Source organism: Leguminivora glycinivorella, chromosome 11, assembly GCF_023078275.1.
Source record: "Leguminivora glycinivorella isolate SPB_JAAS2020 chromosome 11, LegGlyc_1.1, whole genome shotgun sequence".
NCBI lineage: Eukaryota > Metazoa > Arthropoda > Insecta > Lepidoptera > Tortricidae > Leguminivora > Leguminivora glycinivorella.
Window position 1 is genome coordinate 6,325,795 of NC_062981.1, and position 18,102 is coordinate 6,343,896.

At 39.1% G+C, this 18,102-nt stretch overlaps 2 protein-coding genes across 3 annotated transcripts in view; one reads left to right on the plus strand and one right to left on the minus strand.

Moving 5' to 3' along the window:
- The window catches only part of LOC125230939 (vacuolar protein sorting-associated protein 11 homolog), a 48,859-nt gene that overhangs the window by 21,173 nt on the left and 9,584 nt on the right, over positions 1 to 18,102 (plus strand). For both annotated transcript variants that reach the window (XM_048136236.1, XM_048136237.1), the window contains 7 exons: positions 596 to 815; positions 6,528 to 6,750; positions 8,153 to 8,311; positions 9,254 to 9,432; positions 10,465 to 10,546; positions 10,934 to 11,149; positions 14,621 to 14,743. In XM_048136236.1, the coding sequence (XP_047992193.1) occupies positions 596 to 815; positions 6,528 to 6,750; positions 8,153 to 8,311; positions 9,254 to 9,432; positions 10,465 to 10,546; positions 10,934 to 11,149; positions 14,621 to 14,743 (1,202 nt within the window). The remainder of the gene's footprint in view (positions 1 to 595; positions 816 to 6,527; positions 6,751 to 8,152; positions 8,312 to 9,253; positions 9,433 to 10,464; positions 10,547 to 10,933; positions 11,150 to 14,620; positions 14,744 to 18,102) is intronic.
- Positions 2,304 to 3,767, minus strand: LOC125230942 (bombyxin A-2 homolog). Its single transcript, XM_048136239.1, has 2 exons — positions 3,328 to 3,767; positions 2,304 to 2,693 (listed from the first exon to the last, which is right to left on the minus strand). The coding sequence occupies exons 1-2, from the start codon at positions 3,459 to 3,461 to the stop codon at positions 2,498 to 2,500; spliced, it is 330 nt and encodes a 109-aa protein (XP_047992196.1). The 5' UTR covers positions 3,462 to 3,767; the 3' UTR covers positions 2,304 to 2,497.

Sequence of the window (18,102 nt, forward strand, 5' to 3'; positions counted from 1 at the left end):
AGCCTTAGGGCGAATCCACTTTTTAACCGACTCAAATCTGTCTGCAGATTTTAAACTTCGTTGTAAAAATACACCTTTAAATACTGAATTTTATTTGTATCTTTCACTTTATGCTGTATATTAGAACATTACCCTAACTGTTAGATCCAATAAACTGAAACTTTGTACATTAGAAGTTCGATTTCTTGGTAATTCCAGAGACATTTTGAGTAACGCCAGAGACTCCAAAAATGTCGGTCATAAAGTAGATTCGTCCTTGGGCCAATTTTTTAATCTAGGCCATTCGATTTCGTGAAATTCGTTCAATAAAATCACTACTAGTGAGTTAAATTCTACTAACAGAATCAAAAACGAGTGGTCATTACCACTAGTTTTAATATTAGTACTAGCAGTCCTTTTTCAAAAATAGCATTACGTCGTTTTCCACAGAATTTCGAACGGCGAATTCGTGCGTTCGAAATTTAAAAAATCGGTACTCTGATCACGCTCCCAAAATGAAAATAGAGTCGCATCTATTTTCATCTTGGCACTAAAAAACTCGATCATCGCAAAAAAACCCTATAAGTTAAATTATAACAAAGTGGCCTTACCACAGGTTGTCCGCCAAGTCAGCATAGACGACGCACTCTCTCTCGCGGCCAACCACAAGCGGCACGACTGGTACCTCAAACTCATGATAGAGGACAAAAAAGCGTACAGCGAAGCATTGCAGTACCTTTCAGACTTAGAGTTTGATGATGCGGACGCTTATATGAAGAAATACGGCTTGAAACTGATACAGCATCTACCGGAGGAAAGCACCGAGTTTCTTATCAGTAAGTATTAGATTTGTACCATAAATTATACAACTGGTACCATAAACTCACTAAAAGTGAAGACCAGTACCTCAAACTCATGCTAGAAAACAAAAAAGCGTACAGCGAAGCATTGCAGTACCTTTCAGACTTAAGAGTTCGATGATGCGGATATACCGGAGGAAAGCACGGAGTTTCTTATCAGTAAATATTCAATAATTTTACTGTCGATTTGTACTATAAACTCACTAAAAGTAAGACTAGTACCTGAAACTCATGCTAGAGGACAAAAAAGCGTATAGTGAAGCATTGCAGTACCTTTTACACTTAGAATTTGATGATGCGGACGCTTAAAACTGGTACTGGCGGGTTGAAACTGATACAATATCTACAGGAGGATAGCACGGAGTTTCTTATCACTATCAGTCATTATTAAGGTACAGCGGAGCAAATCCCGACTGGAAGGCAATTGTAACTGATCCATTTTTAAAACTTTTTTCTTCTTTTTATTGGAATAAAAATTAAATAAGTAATAATAAAACAATAATTAATATTAGTAAATATAGACATGGTGTCTTGCAGTCCTTTATTTATATTATACACTAAATGAATATATGGGGAAAAATTGTTCGTTAGTATATATTGAACAAATGGTTACATTCTGAGTATTTAGTTTTATGCTTTATGCATATAGTGTAAAATATGATTAAATATTTCTGGCACAATTATATTTGTCCCTACGAATATTTTACAGTCTTTTTCTTCTCGTGATCTTACCTTTTGCAATGTATGCGGAAAACAGAGATTTAAAATAAGTTATTAAAAATCCATCAATTTTAACGAGTATATAAATATTTTACTAGCTTTTGCCAGCGGCTTCGATAGCGATAAATTTAAAATTGCGGAATGCTTCATACAAACTTCCACCCCCCATTATAGGGAAGTGGAGGGTTAGAAAGAGACAAAAACTAACCTATGTCACTCCATCCCTTCAACTATATCCACTCAAAAAATTACGTCAATTCGTTGCTCAGTTTTGCCGTGAAACTCGCGAAAGACGGACAAACAAACAGACATACACACTTTCCCATTTATAATATTCGTATGGATACATTTATTTTTTAATGTCACAGCTTATAGGTTTAAAAACATTTTAAATATTCGTGAGAAAATATCAATGAGATTTAACATGAAGCGCATTTAAGCTTAAATATTAATTACCTACTTGTGTATTATACTAAATAAGTTATATAGCTTATGTTACCTTATCTTATTAACAAAATGACACATGGAATTTGATCATATATGAGACATGAGTATGTCAAAAAACCGAGGCTATACATACAAAACAAAGCTATAAATTAATAACATTTCTTTGTATCTACATGTCTAGTTGTTTGATATTAGCAACTCTCATTTTAACAATGAAAAATATACTGTTTTATAAATAAATATATTTAAAAAAAATCAGTTCAACACGGAAATAAAGTACAACAATCAGCAAAAACAGAATAGCCTTCACACTAGGGTCATATCAAGGGCGCGACAACTCGTAAGTAAATTTAGTATACTCCTGTTCAAATACTAAGGCCCTTGGGCTGGACAGGCTTTACTATTCTACCGCCGTCGAACTATCCAGAGTAACAGTTTAACAATCAGCAAAAAATCGTTACGTAAAAATCAAAATCTTTTACACTAAGACATCACAGCGGGGGACAGTAGCCCAGCAGCTCATCCACGGTGCATGCCTTCTTGCAGCATTCCTCCACGATGCCTCCGCGCTTGCCTCGGCCGAGGCGAAGCGCGTCTTCTGCCTCCAGCCAGTAGGGCGCGTAGTGCGGCAGAAGTGTGTAACGGGATCTTTTGGGAGACGTCAAGTATAGGCCAAGCTTCCTTGCCCTGGAAAAAAAGTTTATTGAAAAAGGTTTTGAAGCTATATGTCGGTTGTACAGTCGCTATCGGATATATCGGAGCGGCCGGAGCGTTTAAAAATATCTGAACACGTTGACAACAGAGGCGTTTTCACATATTTGTGAGCACCTTGACCGCTTCCATATAGCAACTGTACATAAGATGTTAGTGTAAAAAAGGTACGGCAAAAAATTAGAACATGGGATTCATTTTGAACTTCCACTACTAATTTAGCGAACTTCTTGTGGGCAGAGCGTTTTTTTTTTTAATGATAAAGGAGGCAAACGAGAAGACAGGTCGCCTGATGGTAAACAATCACTGCCGCCCATGGACATCCGCAACACCAAGAGGGTTGGAGGTGCGTTGCCAGGCCTTTAAGATGGATATAATAACCCCCGACGCAAAAACGACGGGGTGTTATAAGTTTGACGTGTCTGTCTGTTTGTGTGATCATAGCTCCCGAACGGATGAACCGATTTAGATTTAGTTTTCTTTGTTTGAAAACTGAATTAATCGGGAGTGTTCTTAGCCATGTTTCATGATCGGTCGGTGGGATCGATCCACTATTCCGCGGGTTATTTCAAAAATGTATTTTTGTGGTTATTAATAAAAAAAATATTGCCTTTCGGCCTCGCACAGCCTAGCGACCGTTTCCGCCAGCTTGTGGCCGCATAGCTGCTGAAGTTCAGCCGTTTCCTGCTGAACCGACTGACCCACCACACTCAACACTACTAGCAGCAGAACAGCCTGCATCATGAACTAAATAGTTACACACTAATGCCACCTGAGTCTCCCGACGGGCGTTATATAGGGGTACCTTATTAATATTCATACCCCACGCGAGTGAGATGTCACATATAATCTACTCAAAGAGAATTTCTAATAATTATTTATAGGTAAAACTATAAATAAGTTTATTATGACTAGGTTCTATGCGATGTCAAAGTGAATTGGAGTTAATGGAGTATTATGTGCCTCTTGTTAAGGTAAAGGGCAACAACCCTTTGCCCTTGGATCTGTAAGCGAACTAGAGCCGCGAATGTCATTAAACTTCGGTTAACACATTGACTGCCAGTAGCAAGGATTATTTATATGTATAGGATTTACAATCTACATACTAAGAATCGTACCTCCATTTTTAGCGCCATCTATTAAATACTATCATAACTACACTGATGATGCCTACAATTTTTTTGTCATAATGTTTGTTGACGTGATATCATGATTGTGTCAATTGTTCTTATAAAAAATAAAAACACGCAAACATATTTGGGAAATATATGATTTTGGCCACTTCCAGGCTGCATCGCCATCTAGTTTTAAGCCTAAAAGGCATACCTTTCAGCGGTACGCTTTTTTGTATGTGTTTTGTCTGTCCTGGTATTATATGGTCCTTGCCAGTAGGTATGATTGTGTACAGTCAACAACACAGCTCTGAGCAGAACTTTATTGCCAGTACATTAAGGTGTGTGTGTATACATATCTTTGCGCTGTCTGTTTTTTTAAGGTACAAAATAACAAATGTGGTGAGTCCCGTGTGGTGACGGGTTAAGAATTTCACCACCCCCTTTCTTCCCGTGGGTGTCGTAGAAGTCGACTGTGGGATATGGGTTAAATTGTAGCGTGGGCGAGAGGCTGGCAACCTGTCACTGCAATGTCACAATTTGGATTTCTTTCAGCCCCTTTTTGCCAAGAGTGGCACTGAATGAAACTTAGTAGTTCATGTGCTCTGCCTCCTCCTTTATGGGATACAGGCGTGATTATATGTATGTATGTATGTACAAAATACCAGCGATGTGGCATCACAACGCGGAGCCAGCGCCTTTTTTGTACCACGACACATGTTTCTTTATAATTTTGTTTCTTTTTTCTTTGTTTGGTTAAGTTAAGCGATGTACTCACATTTCTTTTTTCCTGTTTTGTTTTATTGTATGTTGTGTTGTTGTGGCTACAAATAAAGTTACTTATCTATCTTTTCACAGCTGTGTTGTCGACTGTACGGCGGTGAACACAAGGTTTGTGTTGCTGGCAGTGAATGTGTTAATGGAATATTACCGCTATAATAAGTTCATATATTTCTAATAATGTCTACGCACATTCAACAACATGTTTAGAATAGGAATTTAAAATCTTGGAATTGGAAGCGTGTTGTTGTGCACAAAAGACTGTTACCGTACCGAATATTTATAAAAATCTGATATCAAAAAAGGAAAGTATCAGAAACTACCTGGGATATTTTGACAGAAATCTGATAGATCTTGCTTAGCATTAGCTGCATTAGCATCTTGCAGAGTGATGGCTGGTGAACTAAAATATTAAGGGAACGGTGGCCGCTTACAGATGTCAAAAGCGCTTGACATCCGTTGGCTCGTTGGGCGGACGATATACGAAAAATTATGAGTCAAAACTGGATGAGACTTGCTCAGGACCGGGAGAAGTGGCGTATTAGAATAGAAGCCTATTCATATTCATATCATTTATTGCATACACATGTGTTTACAATAGGTGTTTTTATAGATTAGGTCACAACATGCACCCGTCAGGGTATAGCAACATAGAAACTTACATACTAGATTCAGTATGCTGATGCCTATGCTCAGTAGTGGACGATAAAGGGCTGATAGCCAGGAGTGCATGAACATAATGTTCATGCACTCCTGGCTATCAATATATTGATATATATCGACGACACGATCCAAATATGACCACTATGTATGGCTATAAGCCTTGCAATAAACCTATAGTCGAGCAGCCCTAACCTGGGTTAGAGAAAGCCTAGCTTGCCAACCCTAGTTACACGTGTCTGTCCCTTTGCATATGCAAACTTTTTGAGAATTGCTCTGCAATAAATGGAATTACGAGTCGTTCTCTGATTTTAAGAAAGAGACGTTTTCAGTACTATTTATAGGCTACAAGCTTCTCAATAAACCTATGAGTACTCGAGTCTAACCAGGGTTAGAGAAAAAGCCTAGCGTGCCAATCCTAGTTACACGTAGGTATGTCTGTCCCATTGCAACTGCAGTGTAAACAAGCCTTGACGTCACACGACGCCACGGACCCACGCTGTTGGGTCGTCACGCAGTTCCAATGTTTAATTTGTCAATCCTTCTACATATTTATCATGTGTGTTATATTTTTATTTTGAAGTGCCTTAGTTATATTGTTATATAGCACACACATATATAACTCCGTATAGATAGAAAAGTCTGTGAAAAAACTTACCTCGTAACCATCAAGAAAAATGTATGGTCGTCTAGATGGCGCTACACCTTTGGTTGATTCTCGGCTAGATGGCGCTAATACTAATACTTGACATTTGTAACACGTATCAAGTTAATAATATGGATTAAATTGTCAAAACTGAGGTTTAAAAGTGTTAATCCTGTGTCCAGAGATTCAGTCTACACATCACTGTGACTAAACATTTTACTTTAAGAGTAATTCTCTAAATACTCGATCCTCTTTGGTTTTAGTGTAATTACCTACGTAATAGATAAATAAAATAATAGTACATTGTGCAACAAGGGGAGGAAGTTGAATATTACTAACGAGAGTAAGTTAAATCGCGACGGCTTGCCGGACGGATTTAAAGACTCGAGTATAGTAATATTCATACTCCCCGAGTTACACACAATGTTTTTCATCACACTCGCAATGTAAAAAATATGTAAATAGATGTAAAAAAAGTTAAGTACGGTACTAGAAATTTCATTATTCCCTTGGGAGAACGATTTTTCTATAACTCACGCTTCGCCTGCGTGCAATAGCACATTTAAAGTGCGGGTGTGATGAAAAACATCTTACTCTATATCTCTTTTTCAGCATTGTGCACAGACTACAAGCCCCGCAACAAACCGCTGGTCGACGAGGCAACCCTAACCGGTGGATACAAAGAACCCGAGCGCGCCAACCCTGATGACTACATACACATGTTCCTGTCTAACTCGGAGCAACTCATACATTTCCTAGAGCATATGACGAAGGCGGAGCAGCAGAGTTCTACGCTCGTGTATAATGCGCTTATAGAACATTATATACACGTGTGGTGAGTGTTGTTTGTATGACTATATACACGTGTTCCTGTCAAACTCGGAGCAACTCATACATTTCCTAGAGCATATGACGAAGGCGGAGCAGCAGAGTTCTACGCTCGTGTATAATGAGCTTATAGAACATTATATACACGTGTGGTGAGTGTTGTTTGTATGACTATATACACGTGTTCCTGTCAAACTCGGAGCAACTCATACATTTCCTAGAGCATATGACGAAGGCGGAGCTGCAGAGTTCTACGCTCGTGTATAATGCGCTTATAGAACATTATATACACGTGTGGTGAGTGTTGTTTGTATGACTATATACACGTGTTCCTGTCAAACTCGGAGCAACTCATACATTTCCTAGAGCATATGACGAAGGCGGAGCTGCAGAGTCCTACGCTCGTGTATAATGCGCTTATAGAACATTATATACACGTGTGGTGAGTGTTGTTTGTATGACTATATACACGTGTTCCTGTCAAACTCGGATACATTTCCTAGAGCATATGACGAAGGCGGAGCTGCAGAGTTCTACCACACCTCGGCCACTGGCGATTAAATATATGAAAGAGGCGCGTTCCTAGCACACAGTCTAAGCTCGTGTAGGTGAACGCGTACTATGCTTGTATGAGTGACATATGACAGGTCGACTGTTCGCGTTTTTGACAGGCGGTAACTGTGAGGTAACCGAGAGGGGGTGGGCGGCACTTTCAGTGGGGAGCGGGAGTGGCCATACTGTATGATAATACTCTTTATTATACTGTGGTTCTACGCTCGTGTATAATGCGCTTATAGAACATTATATACATGTGTGGTAAGTCTCTTAGATCCTGTGGGCGTAGCACACTAGTTCGATAAACTTTATCACATCGGTGCGTCCCTATCGCACTTACAAATAGTGCGCAAAGGACGGCCTGACGGTATTATCTTTTCTATATATCGTTTATCACCCGACCGTGCTTGCCTGTCGGATAGATAGATAGATACAATTCTCTACAATGCACGCTTAAAAAAATAAACAATTTCAGAAACCACAAAAGGTCTTATGTTAGTTTAGCAATACATATTATAAATAAATAAATAAATATTGGGGACACCTTACACATATCAACTTAGCCCCAAACTAAGCAAAGCTTGTACTATGGGTGCTAAGCGACGATATACATACTTAAATAGATAAATACTAATAAATTATATTAGATATTTTTAAGATTCACATATCTTTGCTACAGTCCTAGCAGTGACTATCAAGTTCTTAATGTAACAAATGCTTTTAAATTCTCACATACATTGGTCAATTCACAAGAGCTGGCACGGATTGAATGAATGAGTGAATGAAATATGTCTGTCAGCTTTCGTGAAACAAGCTGTGTAGTTCCTTTTCAAATATTTGTATTTTTTCCCTAGGGTGAAGTCACCGGTCGACAAAAAGGCAGAATACGAAGAAAAAATAATGAAAGTGCTACAAGACCCCATGGCGAACTACGACAAGGACCAGACGCTGGTCATCTGTCAGATGTTGGGCTTCCGATCTGGCATGCTGTATCTGTACGAGGAGAACAAACTGTGAGTTGTTGATACTATTTCTATATTCCACGGTAGGTTTCATCATCATCATCATCAGCCTATCGCAGTCCACTGCTGAACATAGGCCTCCCCAATTTCACGCCACCGTTTCCGATCTTCGGCTGCTCGCATCCAGCTGCTGCCAGCCATCCTGCTCAAATCGTCGCTCCACCTTGCCTGAGGCTGTCCTACACTACGCTTGCCGAGACGCGGTCTCCACTCAAGAACTCGTTTACCCCAACGGTAGGTTTAAGCTAAAGTAAGTTTAGATACAAGGATATAGAGGTACAGTGTGTTACCACCATCATTAGGCCTTGTACATTTTTACAAATGATTTAAGCAGCGTCTCTGATCTAGCGACAGCGGCGCTTGTGGCTATATAACCCGATTCGTGATCGGCATAACCTACCACATCTGTCACAAATAAAACTAGAATTAGGGTCCGTACGAGTGCGATCCTCATTGTGCCTTATTGCCCGTTTTCGGGCTAAGTTTTGAAACCAGGACCTGTCATGCGTTTCACGACCTCATAGAAGGCTGGCCCTCCACCACCCGGACATTTATTAAAGCCAATATAATACAGTCAACTAGCAATCGTTTGCGCTTATTGAAATACTTGGAACTTACCTTTATAAGCATTCATATAATTTGGATATTCTGGATACTTAATTGTATTTGCTCTATTTAAATCTGTTCGTATTTCTCTTTTAACCGCCCGCTCCTACCGCCCGTTCTTAACCGTTTCTCTGATGTGGTGTACCATTACAAACTTAAATATAGTCTGTCAAGCTGTTTCCGTCACTAGAAAAAAGATCCCATAGAAAATTAGACATTCGCGTCTTTTTCTAGTGACAAACTTCTTTGACCGGCTATGTAACAACTGGATCCATAAACCCAGATTCCGCACATAAAACCTTTCGTAATGTTCCACCAATCCCACAGATGGCGCGCGCAAGTAGCCCTGCACATGCGCGCAGGCATGCCCGAGCGCGCTTTGGACGTGTGTCGCCGCCGCGGCGGCGCGGCCCCGCGACTGTGGCTCGACGTGCTGTGGTGGCCCGTGCGAGCCGCCCCTACCCCCACGCCTATTCCTATACTGCCTGAGCTACTACATGTTATAGGTAAACCTACAACAATGTCACTGTTAGAACTGTATGCTGCAATGTCGTCGACAAAACTGTGCATCTCCTATACACACTGAGCTACTACATGTTATAGGTAACTATTATTTCAAATAACATTCAGGCAAATAAATAAAAGGTTGCTCCGCTAAACCACAACGATGCCACTATTAGAACTGTGCCTATCCTCATGGGCATTTTTAGTATTTGGGACCCCCAATTAGCGTTAGTTGTTAACAAAAATTAACTCACTGTCATTTTGTAACGATAATTAAGCATGAAATTTCAATAAAAATATTGTTTTTGTATTAGTTACATAAACTTTAAGCGATAATCTAAATTCAGATATATATCACATATTTTATGCTTAATTGTCGTCACAAAACTGACAGCGAGTTAATTTTTGTTAACGACTTACGCTAATTGGGGGGAGCCAAATTCTGAAAAGGCTCTCATACTACCCGAGCGACTACATTTTATTTGTAACTAATAACTATATTACTTGTAACTTACTGTTTGACACTAGACATGTGTCACTGGCTCCGCTATTATGGCTAGACGCTCTATACCCTTACACGTGTTCTCCTGAGTTACGGCATGTTATTGGGAACTATAATATTTGTAACTCGCGCGACACGTGGTGCGTTCATGCATGACTGTATCTTCATTGTTTATGAATATTTTTTGCATTTTAAAAACCTATAATATCCTATATAATTTCCAGAATATCACAAAAATGTCGCGAATACTATGTGCGTCGCTTAATTTCCAACTCGGGTATACCTATCCATTCTGCTTTACCGTTAATTATATAAAAAAAAAATCTGAAAAATAATACTTGCGTCTCAAAACCTGCAGCAATAACTTGCAGGTGTAAAACCAGCTTTACAGCAGAATGAATTTACGCGAGATGGAAGTGAAGCGACATATGTGTATTTAGATTTTGTTATATGATATGGCTAGAATATTAACTGTTTCAACAAGTAATTATCCTTAATATATTTCCTAAAAATGTGTTTGTTATTGTTTCAGCCACTGAGAAACTTTTATCTCCCATTCTAGTCATCGATTGCCTAGCAAACGTGCCTTCGTATACTCTAGGAGATGTTCGAAAGTAAGTCAGTTTATATTTTCATAATACAATCATTACAAATTACAATAAATCATATCTCGATACTTTTCGGGCTCTTCCTTAAAAATACTAACTTTGATTGGCGCAAATTATATTAAATAGTAGGCTAAGGTGTAAATATTCAACACAATCTTGTATTGTTCTATGAATAAATAAATAATAATAATAATAATGACCGTATCTTGGCACGCCTCTCTAGTTAAAAAAAACTGTTGTATTGCCCTTTTGAAACTTTAAAAATGGACACAATATCGTGTGGACAGAATATCACAAATCCTTGGGGGTCTTTCACATGGCGTCACTTTCGAGAAATTATAGTAGTTTTCAAAGCAATCTTATCTGTCAGTCTTAACACATTTTTGTACCTAGGTACCTCACAGACGTGCTCAAATCCGAAGACGAAGTAATAACCCGCGAGCAAGAGCTAGCAGCCAAGTATAAGGGGGAAAGCGAACGGATGAAGGCCCAGATACATACTTTACAACATGAACCCGTGCCGTTCCAGAGCTCAAAGTGCGCTGCTTGCAACCGACCGCTGGAGTTGCCTAGTGTACACTTCTTGTGTCAGCATTCCTTCCACCAACAGTAAGTATAACGACACTATAAACTAAAGCCAAGGGAGAACATAATGAAGGCCCAGATATATGTATACGTTACGTTACGTTAACATAGAACCAGTGCCGTTCCGGAACTCATAGTGCTTCAAGATTGCTTGCAACTGCTGACTGCTGGAGTTGCCTAGTGTACACTTCTTGTGTCAGCATTCCTTCCACCAACAGTAAGTATAACGACACTATAAACTAAAGCCAAGGGAGAACATAATGAAGGCCCAGATATATGTATACGTTACGTTACGTTAACATAGAACCAGTGCCGTTCCGGAACTCATAGTGCTTCAAGATTGCTTGCAACTGCTGACTGCTGGAGTTGCCTAGTGTACACTTCTTGTGTCAGCATTCCTTCCACCAACAGTAAGTATAACGACACTATAAACTAAAGCCAAGGGAGAACATAATGAAGGCCCAGATATATGTATACGTTACGTTACGTTAACATAGAACCAGTGCCGTTCCGGAACTCATAGTGCTTCAAGATTGCTTGCAACTGCTGACTGCTGGAGTTGCCTAGTGTACACTTCTTGTGTCAGCATTCCTTCCACCAACAGTAAGTATAACGACACTATAAACTAAAGCCAAGGAGAACATAATGAAGGCCCAGATATATGTATACGTTACGTTACGTTAACATAGAACCAGTGCCGTTCCGGAACTCATAGTGCTTCAAGATTGCTTGCAACTGCTGACTGCTGGAGTTGCCTAGTGTACACTTCTTGTGTCAGCATTCCTTCCACCAACAGTAAGTACAGTGATTCGTGTTGGGTTACCATGAACTACTAAATCCGTTCAGTTTAGGTCGAGAGAAAGGGACACAGCTATACCAGTTCTCTTAACCTCTCAACCTAAACTGAACGGCTTTAGAATTTCATGGTCATCACCCCAGATCATTTAAAACATAGGCATTAATACTGCGATTAAGTACCAAACATTTCGTTGTACCTACGGGTTGCATTAAAGATCTATATTTTTAATTATACCATTATGGTCCTCGATGTCATAGGTAATGACACGTTTGAAGAGACAGACAAGTAACATACTAAATTGATTTGACTTGTCTCACTGTAATTGTAGTAGTAGTAAATAGTTTATTGTACAGAACAAATTACAAGTACAGTGAATAATTATAATGGTTATATACAAAGTTAAGTTGTTTGAAATATTGCAAGAGTTATAACACGGCTCCTGAACCACGGTGTAACGACATTATGTCTCTACCAAAGAGGATCGAGTATTATAGAGAGTTACTGTGAAAGTAAAACGTGTAATCACATTGCATAGACTGCCATCTCTCGACACAAGCTTAAGACTTTTGAACCTCAGTTTTGACAATTTGGCCCATATTCTTAGCTTTATTGGCAGCGTGCAAAGCGGGTGGAGGGGGTAGCTAAAACGATCACAGCGCTCACTACGGCCAAAATTGACATCTTAGTCGCTGACTTGCGCTGTCAAATCCATATTGCAGTAAACATTTTCATATCGTTTTTGAAATAAATTTAATACGGGCCCAGTAAAATTTGTTATGGCGAATTGTAATAACTCCAAGAAAAGTAGCGACTAAATTCTAGCTATTTCCAAGACCGTGGTGGAAACGAAACCACCGTTTAAGTGAATAGTTGCCGTAAGAAGAAAAGTGTCGTCCAATCTCTGAAGTTTTACTTAAAGTGCGTAATCATTTGATACAAGTATTGAATTGAATTTTCGGTGAATTTATAGTGCAAATTTTATTGGAGGTAGAAAAGCCGACGTGGAAGCCAATCCCAGTTATGTTCGAAAATCATTTTATTTGTTTCCTCATCTGTGCTCCTGTTTACAAATCGAAACGGATTGACGAAAATGCGTAAATATCGAGGTTTCAATGGGAAGAAGGAGCACGAGAACAATAGAAGCAGAAGCAGTCCATCCAATGAAGGCTTATCACATTTTAAATAAAATTCCTGAGAACTTATTTCATCGCATTCATGATTGTATTTGATGTGATATCTGGTAAACCTCCAATATTTTCAAGTAAATGAAACAAGTTTTTGTAATGTATATTATAATTAAACGTTATTATAGCTAGTTTGTTTTTATTTTACAATAAACCCTGTACCCTGCAATGATATTTATAATACCTACAGTTAGCTTAAGTATGAAAATGACAGGATAGCAGTGAACTGATCAACTATTTCAAAAGCCAATGATTTATTTAAATACTTTATTGCACATAAATAAATAAATAAAATAAATAAATATTATAGGACACCTTACACAGATTGACTGAGTCCCACGGTAAGCTCAAGAAGGCTTGTGTTGCAGGTACTTAGACAACGATGTATATAATATTCAAATACTTATATACATAGAAAACATCCATGACTGAGGAACAAATATCTGTGCCCATCACACAAATAAATGCCCTTACCGGGATTCGAACCCGGGACCGCGGCGTAGCAGGCAGGGTCACTACGCGCTAAGCCAGGCCGGTCGTCAAAGGACATAGGTACAAATGGTGGAAAAATGTCTTCAATCTGTAGAAAATGCCCAGCTAGCACCAATTTATTGCCTTTATTCATTGTCTCAGGTTGGAAAATGATTTCGAAGCGATGGCACGAAACCGAGTTTTAGTCACCAGTTTGTTAATTTCTCACTGAAAAAAACGATTTTAATGTTATTGGCGATAATGTTGTAACCATCATCGTCCAAAATTGTCTAATGTAGTAAAATAGCACAAGATTTCATTAATTTTTTCTCAATGTTTACTTACTTCTCGCTTGGCCGCGGTTACAATATTGTCACTGTCACGTGGCGTTGTCGTCGCGCACGGTCCCAATACCTATGTGTTCAAATGTCAAATATTTTTATTAGCGCCATCTAGTCGAGCGTTCCCCAAAGGTGTAACGCCTTCTTGGCCACCGTACCTTTTTCTCTAGGGCCTCAAAAGGTACGTTTTTTTCTTAGACTTTATTCGTCTATACGGAGTTACATATGTCTTTGCTATAATTGACCTGACCTTGGCTTAAAAAACTACTCTTTTATTTTTTACGGTTACACTAAGCAGAATATCACAATTTCGTTTTCTCTCAACCCATTCATTGCCAAGAGTAGCACTGAAGCTTGAGTAGTTTCATGTGCTCTGCCTATCCCTTTATCAGATACAGGCGTGATTGTATGTATGTACACTCAGTTTTAGGACAAGCAATGAAATATGACAGCAAAATAGGCTTTCCGGGATTTCGCGCTAGGCCACCGTACCTTTTTCTCTAGGGCTTTGACTTGAGGTACGTTTTTTTCTTAGACTTTATCCGTCTATACGGACATATATCTACTACACATATATCTATATACATATATCTTTGGTCTCTACAAATCCAATTGCGTCCTTTTTACATCCAAAATGCAAATTGTAGATCACTTTGCGTGCGAATGAACGTAATTATATAAAAATGTGTGTGTTCCGCAGCTGTTTCCAAAGCTACTCGGAGTCTGAGCGCGACTGCCCCGCCTGCGACAAGCGCGCGCGCCGCGAGCCCGCGCCGCCCGCTGCGGAGAGCCTGCACGCGCGGCTGCACCACGAACACGACCCGTAAGCACACCTCGGACACTGGCAATCAAATATATGAAAGAGGCGCGTTCCTAGCACACAGTCTAAGCTCGTGTAGGTGAACGCGCACTATGCTTGTATGAGTGAATTATGACAGGTCGACTGGTCGCGTTTTTGACTGGCGGTAACTGTGAGGTAACCGAGAGGGGTGCCCAGCACTTTCAGCGGGAGTGACCATACTGTACGATAGTACTCTTTATTAGACTGTGCCGTAAGTGTATACACAAGAAACATGTTTCCACAACACTCATTCTTTGTACTAAGGCATTTTCAGAATTTGGGTCCCCCCAATTAGCGTAAGTTGTTAACAAAAATGAACTCGCTGTCAGTTTTGTGACGACAGTTAAGCATAAAATCTGTCTAAAAATTTACTTTTTTCACATTCTGAATGTAGATTATCGCTTAAAGTTTATGTAATTAACACAAAAACAATATTTTTATTGAAATTTCATGCTTAATGATCGTCACAAAACTGACAGTGAGTTAATTTTTGTTAACGACTTTCGCTAATTGGGGGGTCCCAAATTCTAAAAATGCTCACGATACAATAAAAATCGTTAATAACTTGTTGTTTTTCAGACATTTTAACTGATATGCCCGAAAAGGGTAAAACTATTCATACTCTTCAAAAATGTACCTAGTGTTACTTCTGTACCTACACAGTTTAAACAATAACCCCCTTATTCATAAACGTAGGTACACTAAAGCTATCAAGCCGATAAACTTCGTTTTGTCCCTTTCACACCAATACATCGGAAAGGGACAAACGAACTTTAAGAATAAGGGGGGTAAATTAAATATGTATTTCTAATTTCTGAAGCATATAAATATGACGCGAAATACGCGAGTAGGTAATGTAACTAAATCAAGATTGTCACTGCTCACTGCCCTCAAAACGAGTAGAACAATGGTTACCGATAATTCAAACAACCCATTGTAATATGTTGTCACAGCTGATATGTGATCTCACATACTAAGTCTGTTGACTCGATTTTGAGTCTTATCCGATATAAGATGATTCAGAGGAATTCATTCAAAGGAAGTCGGGTGTCTCTGTCGGTTTCCATTTGATTATTCTTTGTCAATATTTTCAAAAATTGAACCCCTGAAGAAACTATGTGATGACTCCTACGGTAAACCATTTCTATATTTTGCCTTTGTAGTTGTATCTCATTCTCGCAGACTCCTTTAATATTATGGAATTAATTTCCCACAGTATGCATTTTATCCGATTCGTTCGTTCGTCTTATCGCAAATTAAATTGAAACTGCATTTCCTTTTATAAACACGATACGGGATACTCCGACACTAAAAGTAATCACAATAAGATTATTTTCACCAATAACAACAGTAACAAAATACTACTTTTATGTCACAATATTTTCTTAATGAACCCGATTACGTATTTCAAGAAGTCGCTATTCTATATTTATAATCGTAAAGTACTTTTTCGGATAATCCGTCTGCATAAGTCCCACTAAGCGATTAAACCGCGTGTATTATTTATTGTCTTATAAGTAACTTCACACGCTAACTTTTCTCGCAATTCAAACCTTACTCCGTCGCAAGGTGGTTGAGTTTCATGTCAGTTTGGCAATCAGATACGAGCTTGTAAAGATTGTGGGGCTGATTACGTGTGTATTATATTATAGTTATCTGAGCCGTTTGGGCCATTATTATAATTATCGTCGTTGATATCGGTGGTGGCTTTCATATTTTATTAATTTTAGTGTTATTTGTGATGATTTCTCGTATACCGCCATTTTCGTGGTGCCGGTCTAATGCCGTGGATGAAAACTGGTAGGTTTTATTTTAAGAATTATTTCTCATAATAATGACAATACAATTGAAAGATTTAAGTGTACCATATGTCACGGTATTTAATAATTTTAATGATGCAATTTGCTGCATTGGATAAGTTGCGGATTATGTAGTGTCTCCATTTATAGTGACTATAAATATACCGTTGTTTTTTTACGAAATAATGTTTTGATTTATGTTATACTAGCTTTTACCCGCGGCTTCGCCCGCGTAATAAAAATATTCTTATTGAAACGTTTACAAAAAATAAGATTTTCATTTGAATCCGTAGGTTTCTTTGTAGGTACATCTGTCCGCGATTATTTCGATTAAGGTAAAGCGGGGCAATTCGCGACTGGGGGGCCATTGTAACTGATCTATTTGCTGTACGGTCCGGTTTTGGCTGACTGTACCTTACACATATTACTATTGTTTTTAAAGAAATTCGTGCAATGATTGTAGAATTGTTACACAGCGACCACAGCGTAGGTAGTAGGTACGAATATGTATGTATTTTACCTATATAAATATTTATACTGGGGAAACTTCATACAACCCACATAGCCAGTATCTCGACGCTATGGTTGGTAGGGTAAAAAGTACTTCCTTGCAATATCGCATACATTTTTTTCCATTTTGCTTATACTTATTGCAAACGTAAACATATAAAAGGCAAGCAAAACAACGATCTTCTTACAGCACATTGAATGTAATAGTTATTACGGATGCAGGATACTCGCCGATGCCTACTTACTAATCCCTTCCCACTGAGCCACCTGCATTTTACACTGCCTAGATATCGATTGCCGACCGATTATTCCGACCCGAATCCATATTCTTATCCCTCTCTCTATCCCTATCTTTCTTGTCCCTATCTCTATCTTTGTCCCCGTCCCCGTCCCCGTCCCTGTCCCCGTCCCTCCCCTATCCCTATCCCCGTCCCCGTCCCCTATTTTTATCCCTATTTCTATCCCTATCCCTATCCGTATCCGTATCCGTATCCGTATCCCTATCCCTATCCCTATCCCTCTCCCTATCCCTTTCCCTATCCCTATCCCGATCCCGATCCCGATCCCTATATCTATCCCTATCCCTATCCCTACCCCCAATCCCAATCCCTATCCCTATCCCTAACTCTATCCCGTCCCTGTCCCTGTCCCTGTCCCTGTCCCTGTCCCTGTCCCTGTCCCTGTCCCTGGCCCTGTCCCTGTCCTTGCCCCTGTCAAATTATCATGCTAGGAGGTGAACTTTGAAAACTAGGAGGTGAACGCCTCGTTAGATTTTAAAAACGTTGTATTTATCGTGATCAGCGACCCGATAAACCATAAAAACGATACCCATATTGATTTTTTGACTTTATCACCCCCTTTTCACCCTTTTAGGGGTTAAATTTTCAAAAAACCTGAAACACGTATTCAGTCATATGTCTTAAGGAATCTTCCTGTGAAGTTTCGAATAAAATAGTCAAACTAATCTTGTTTCCCATACAAACTTTGAATCCCCATTTGACCCCCTTAGGAGGTGAATTTTGGAAAATCCTT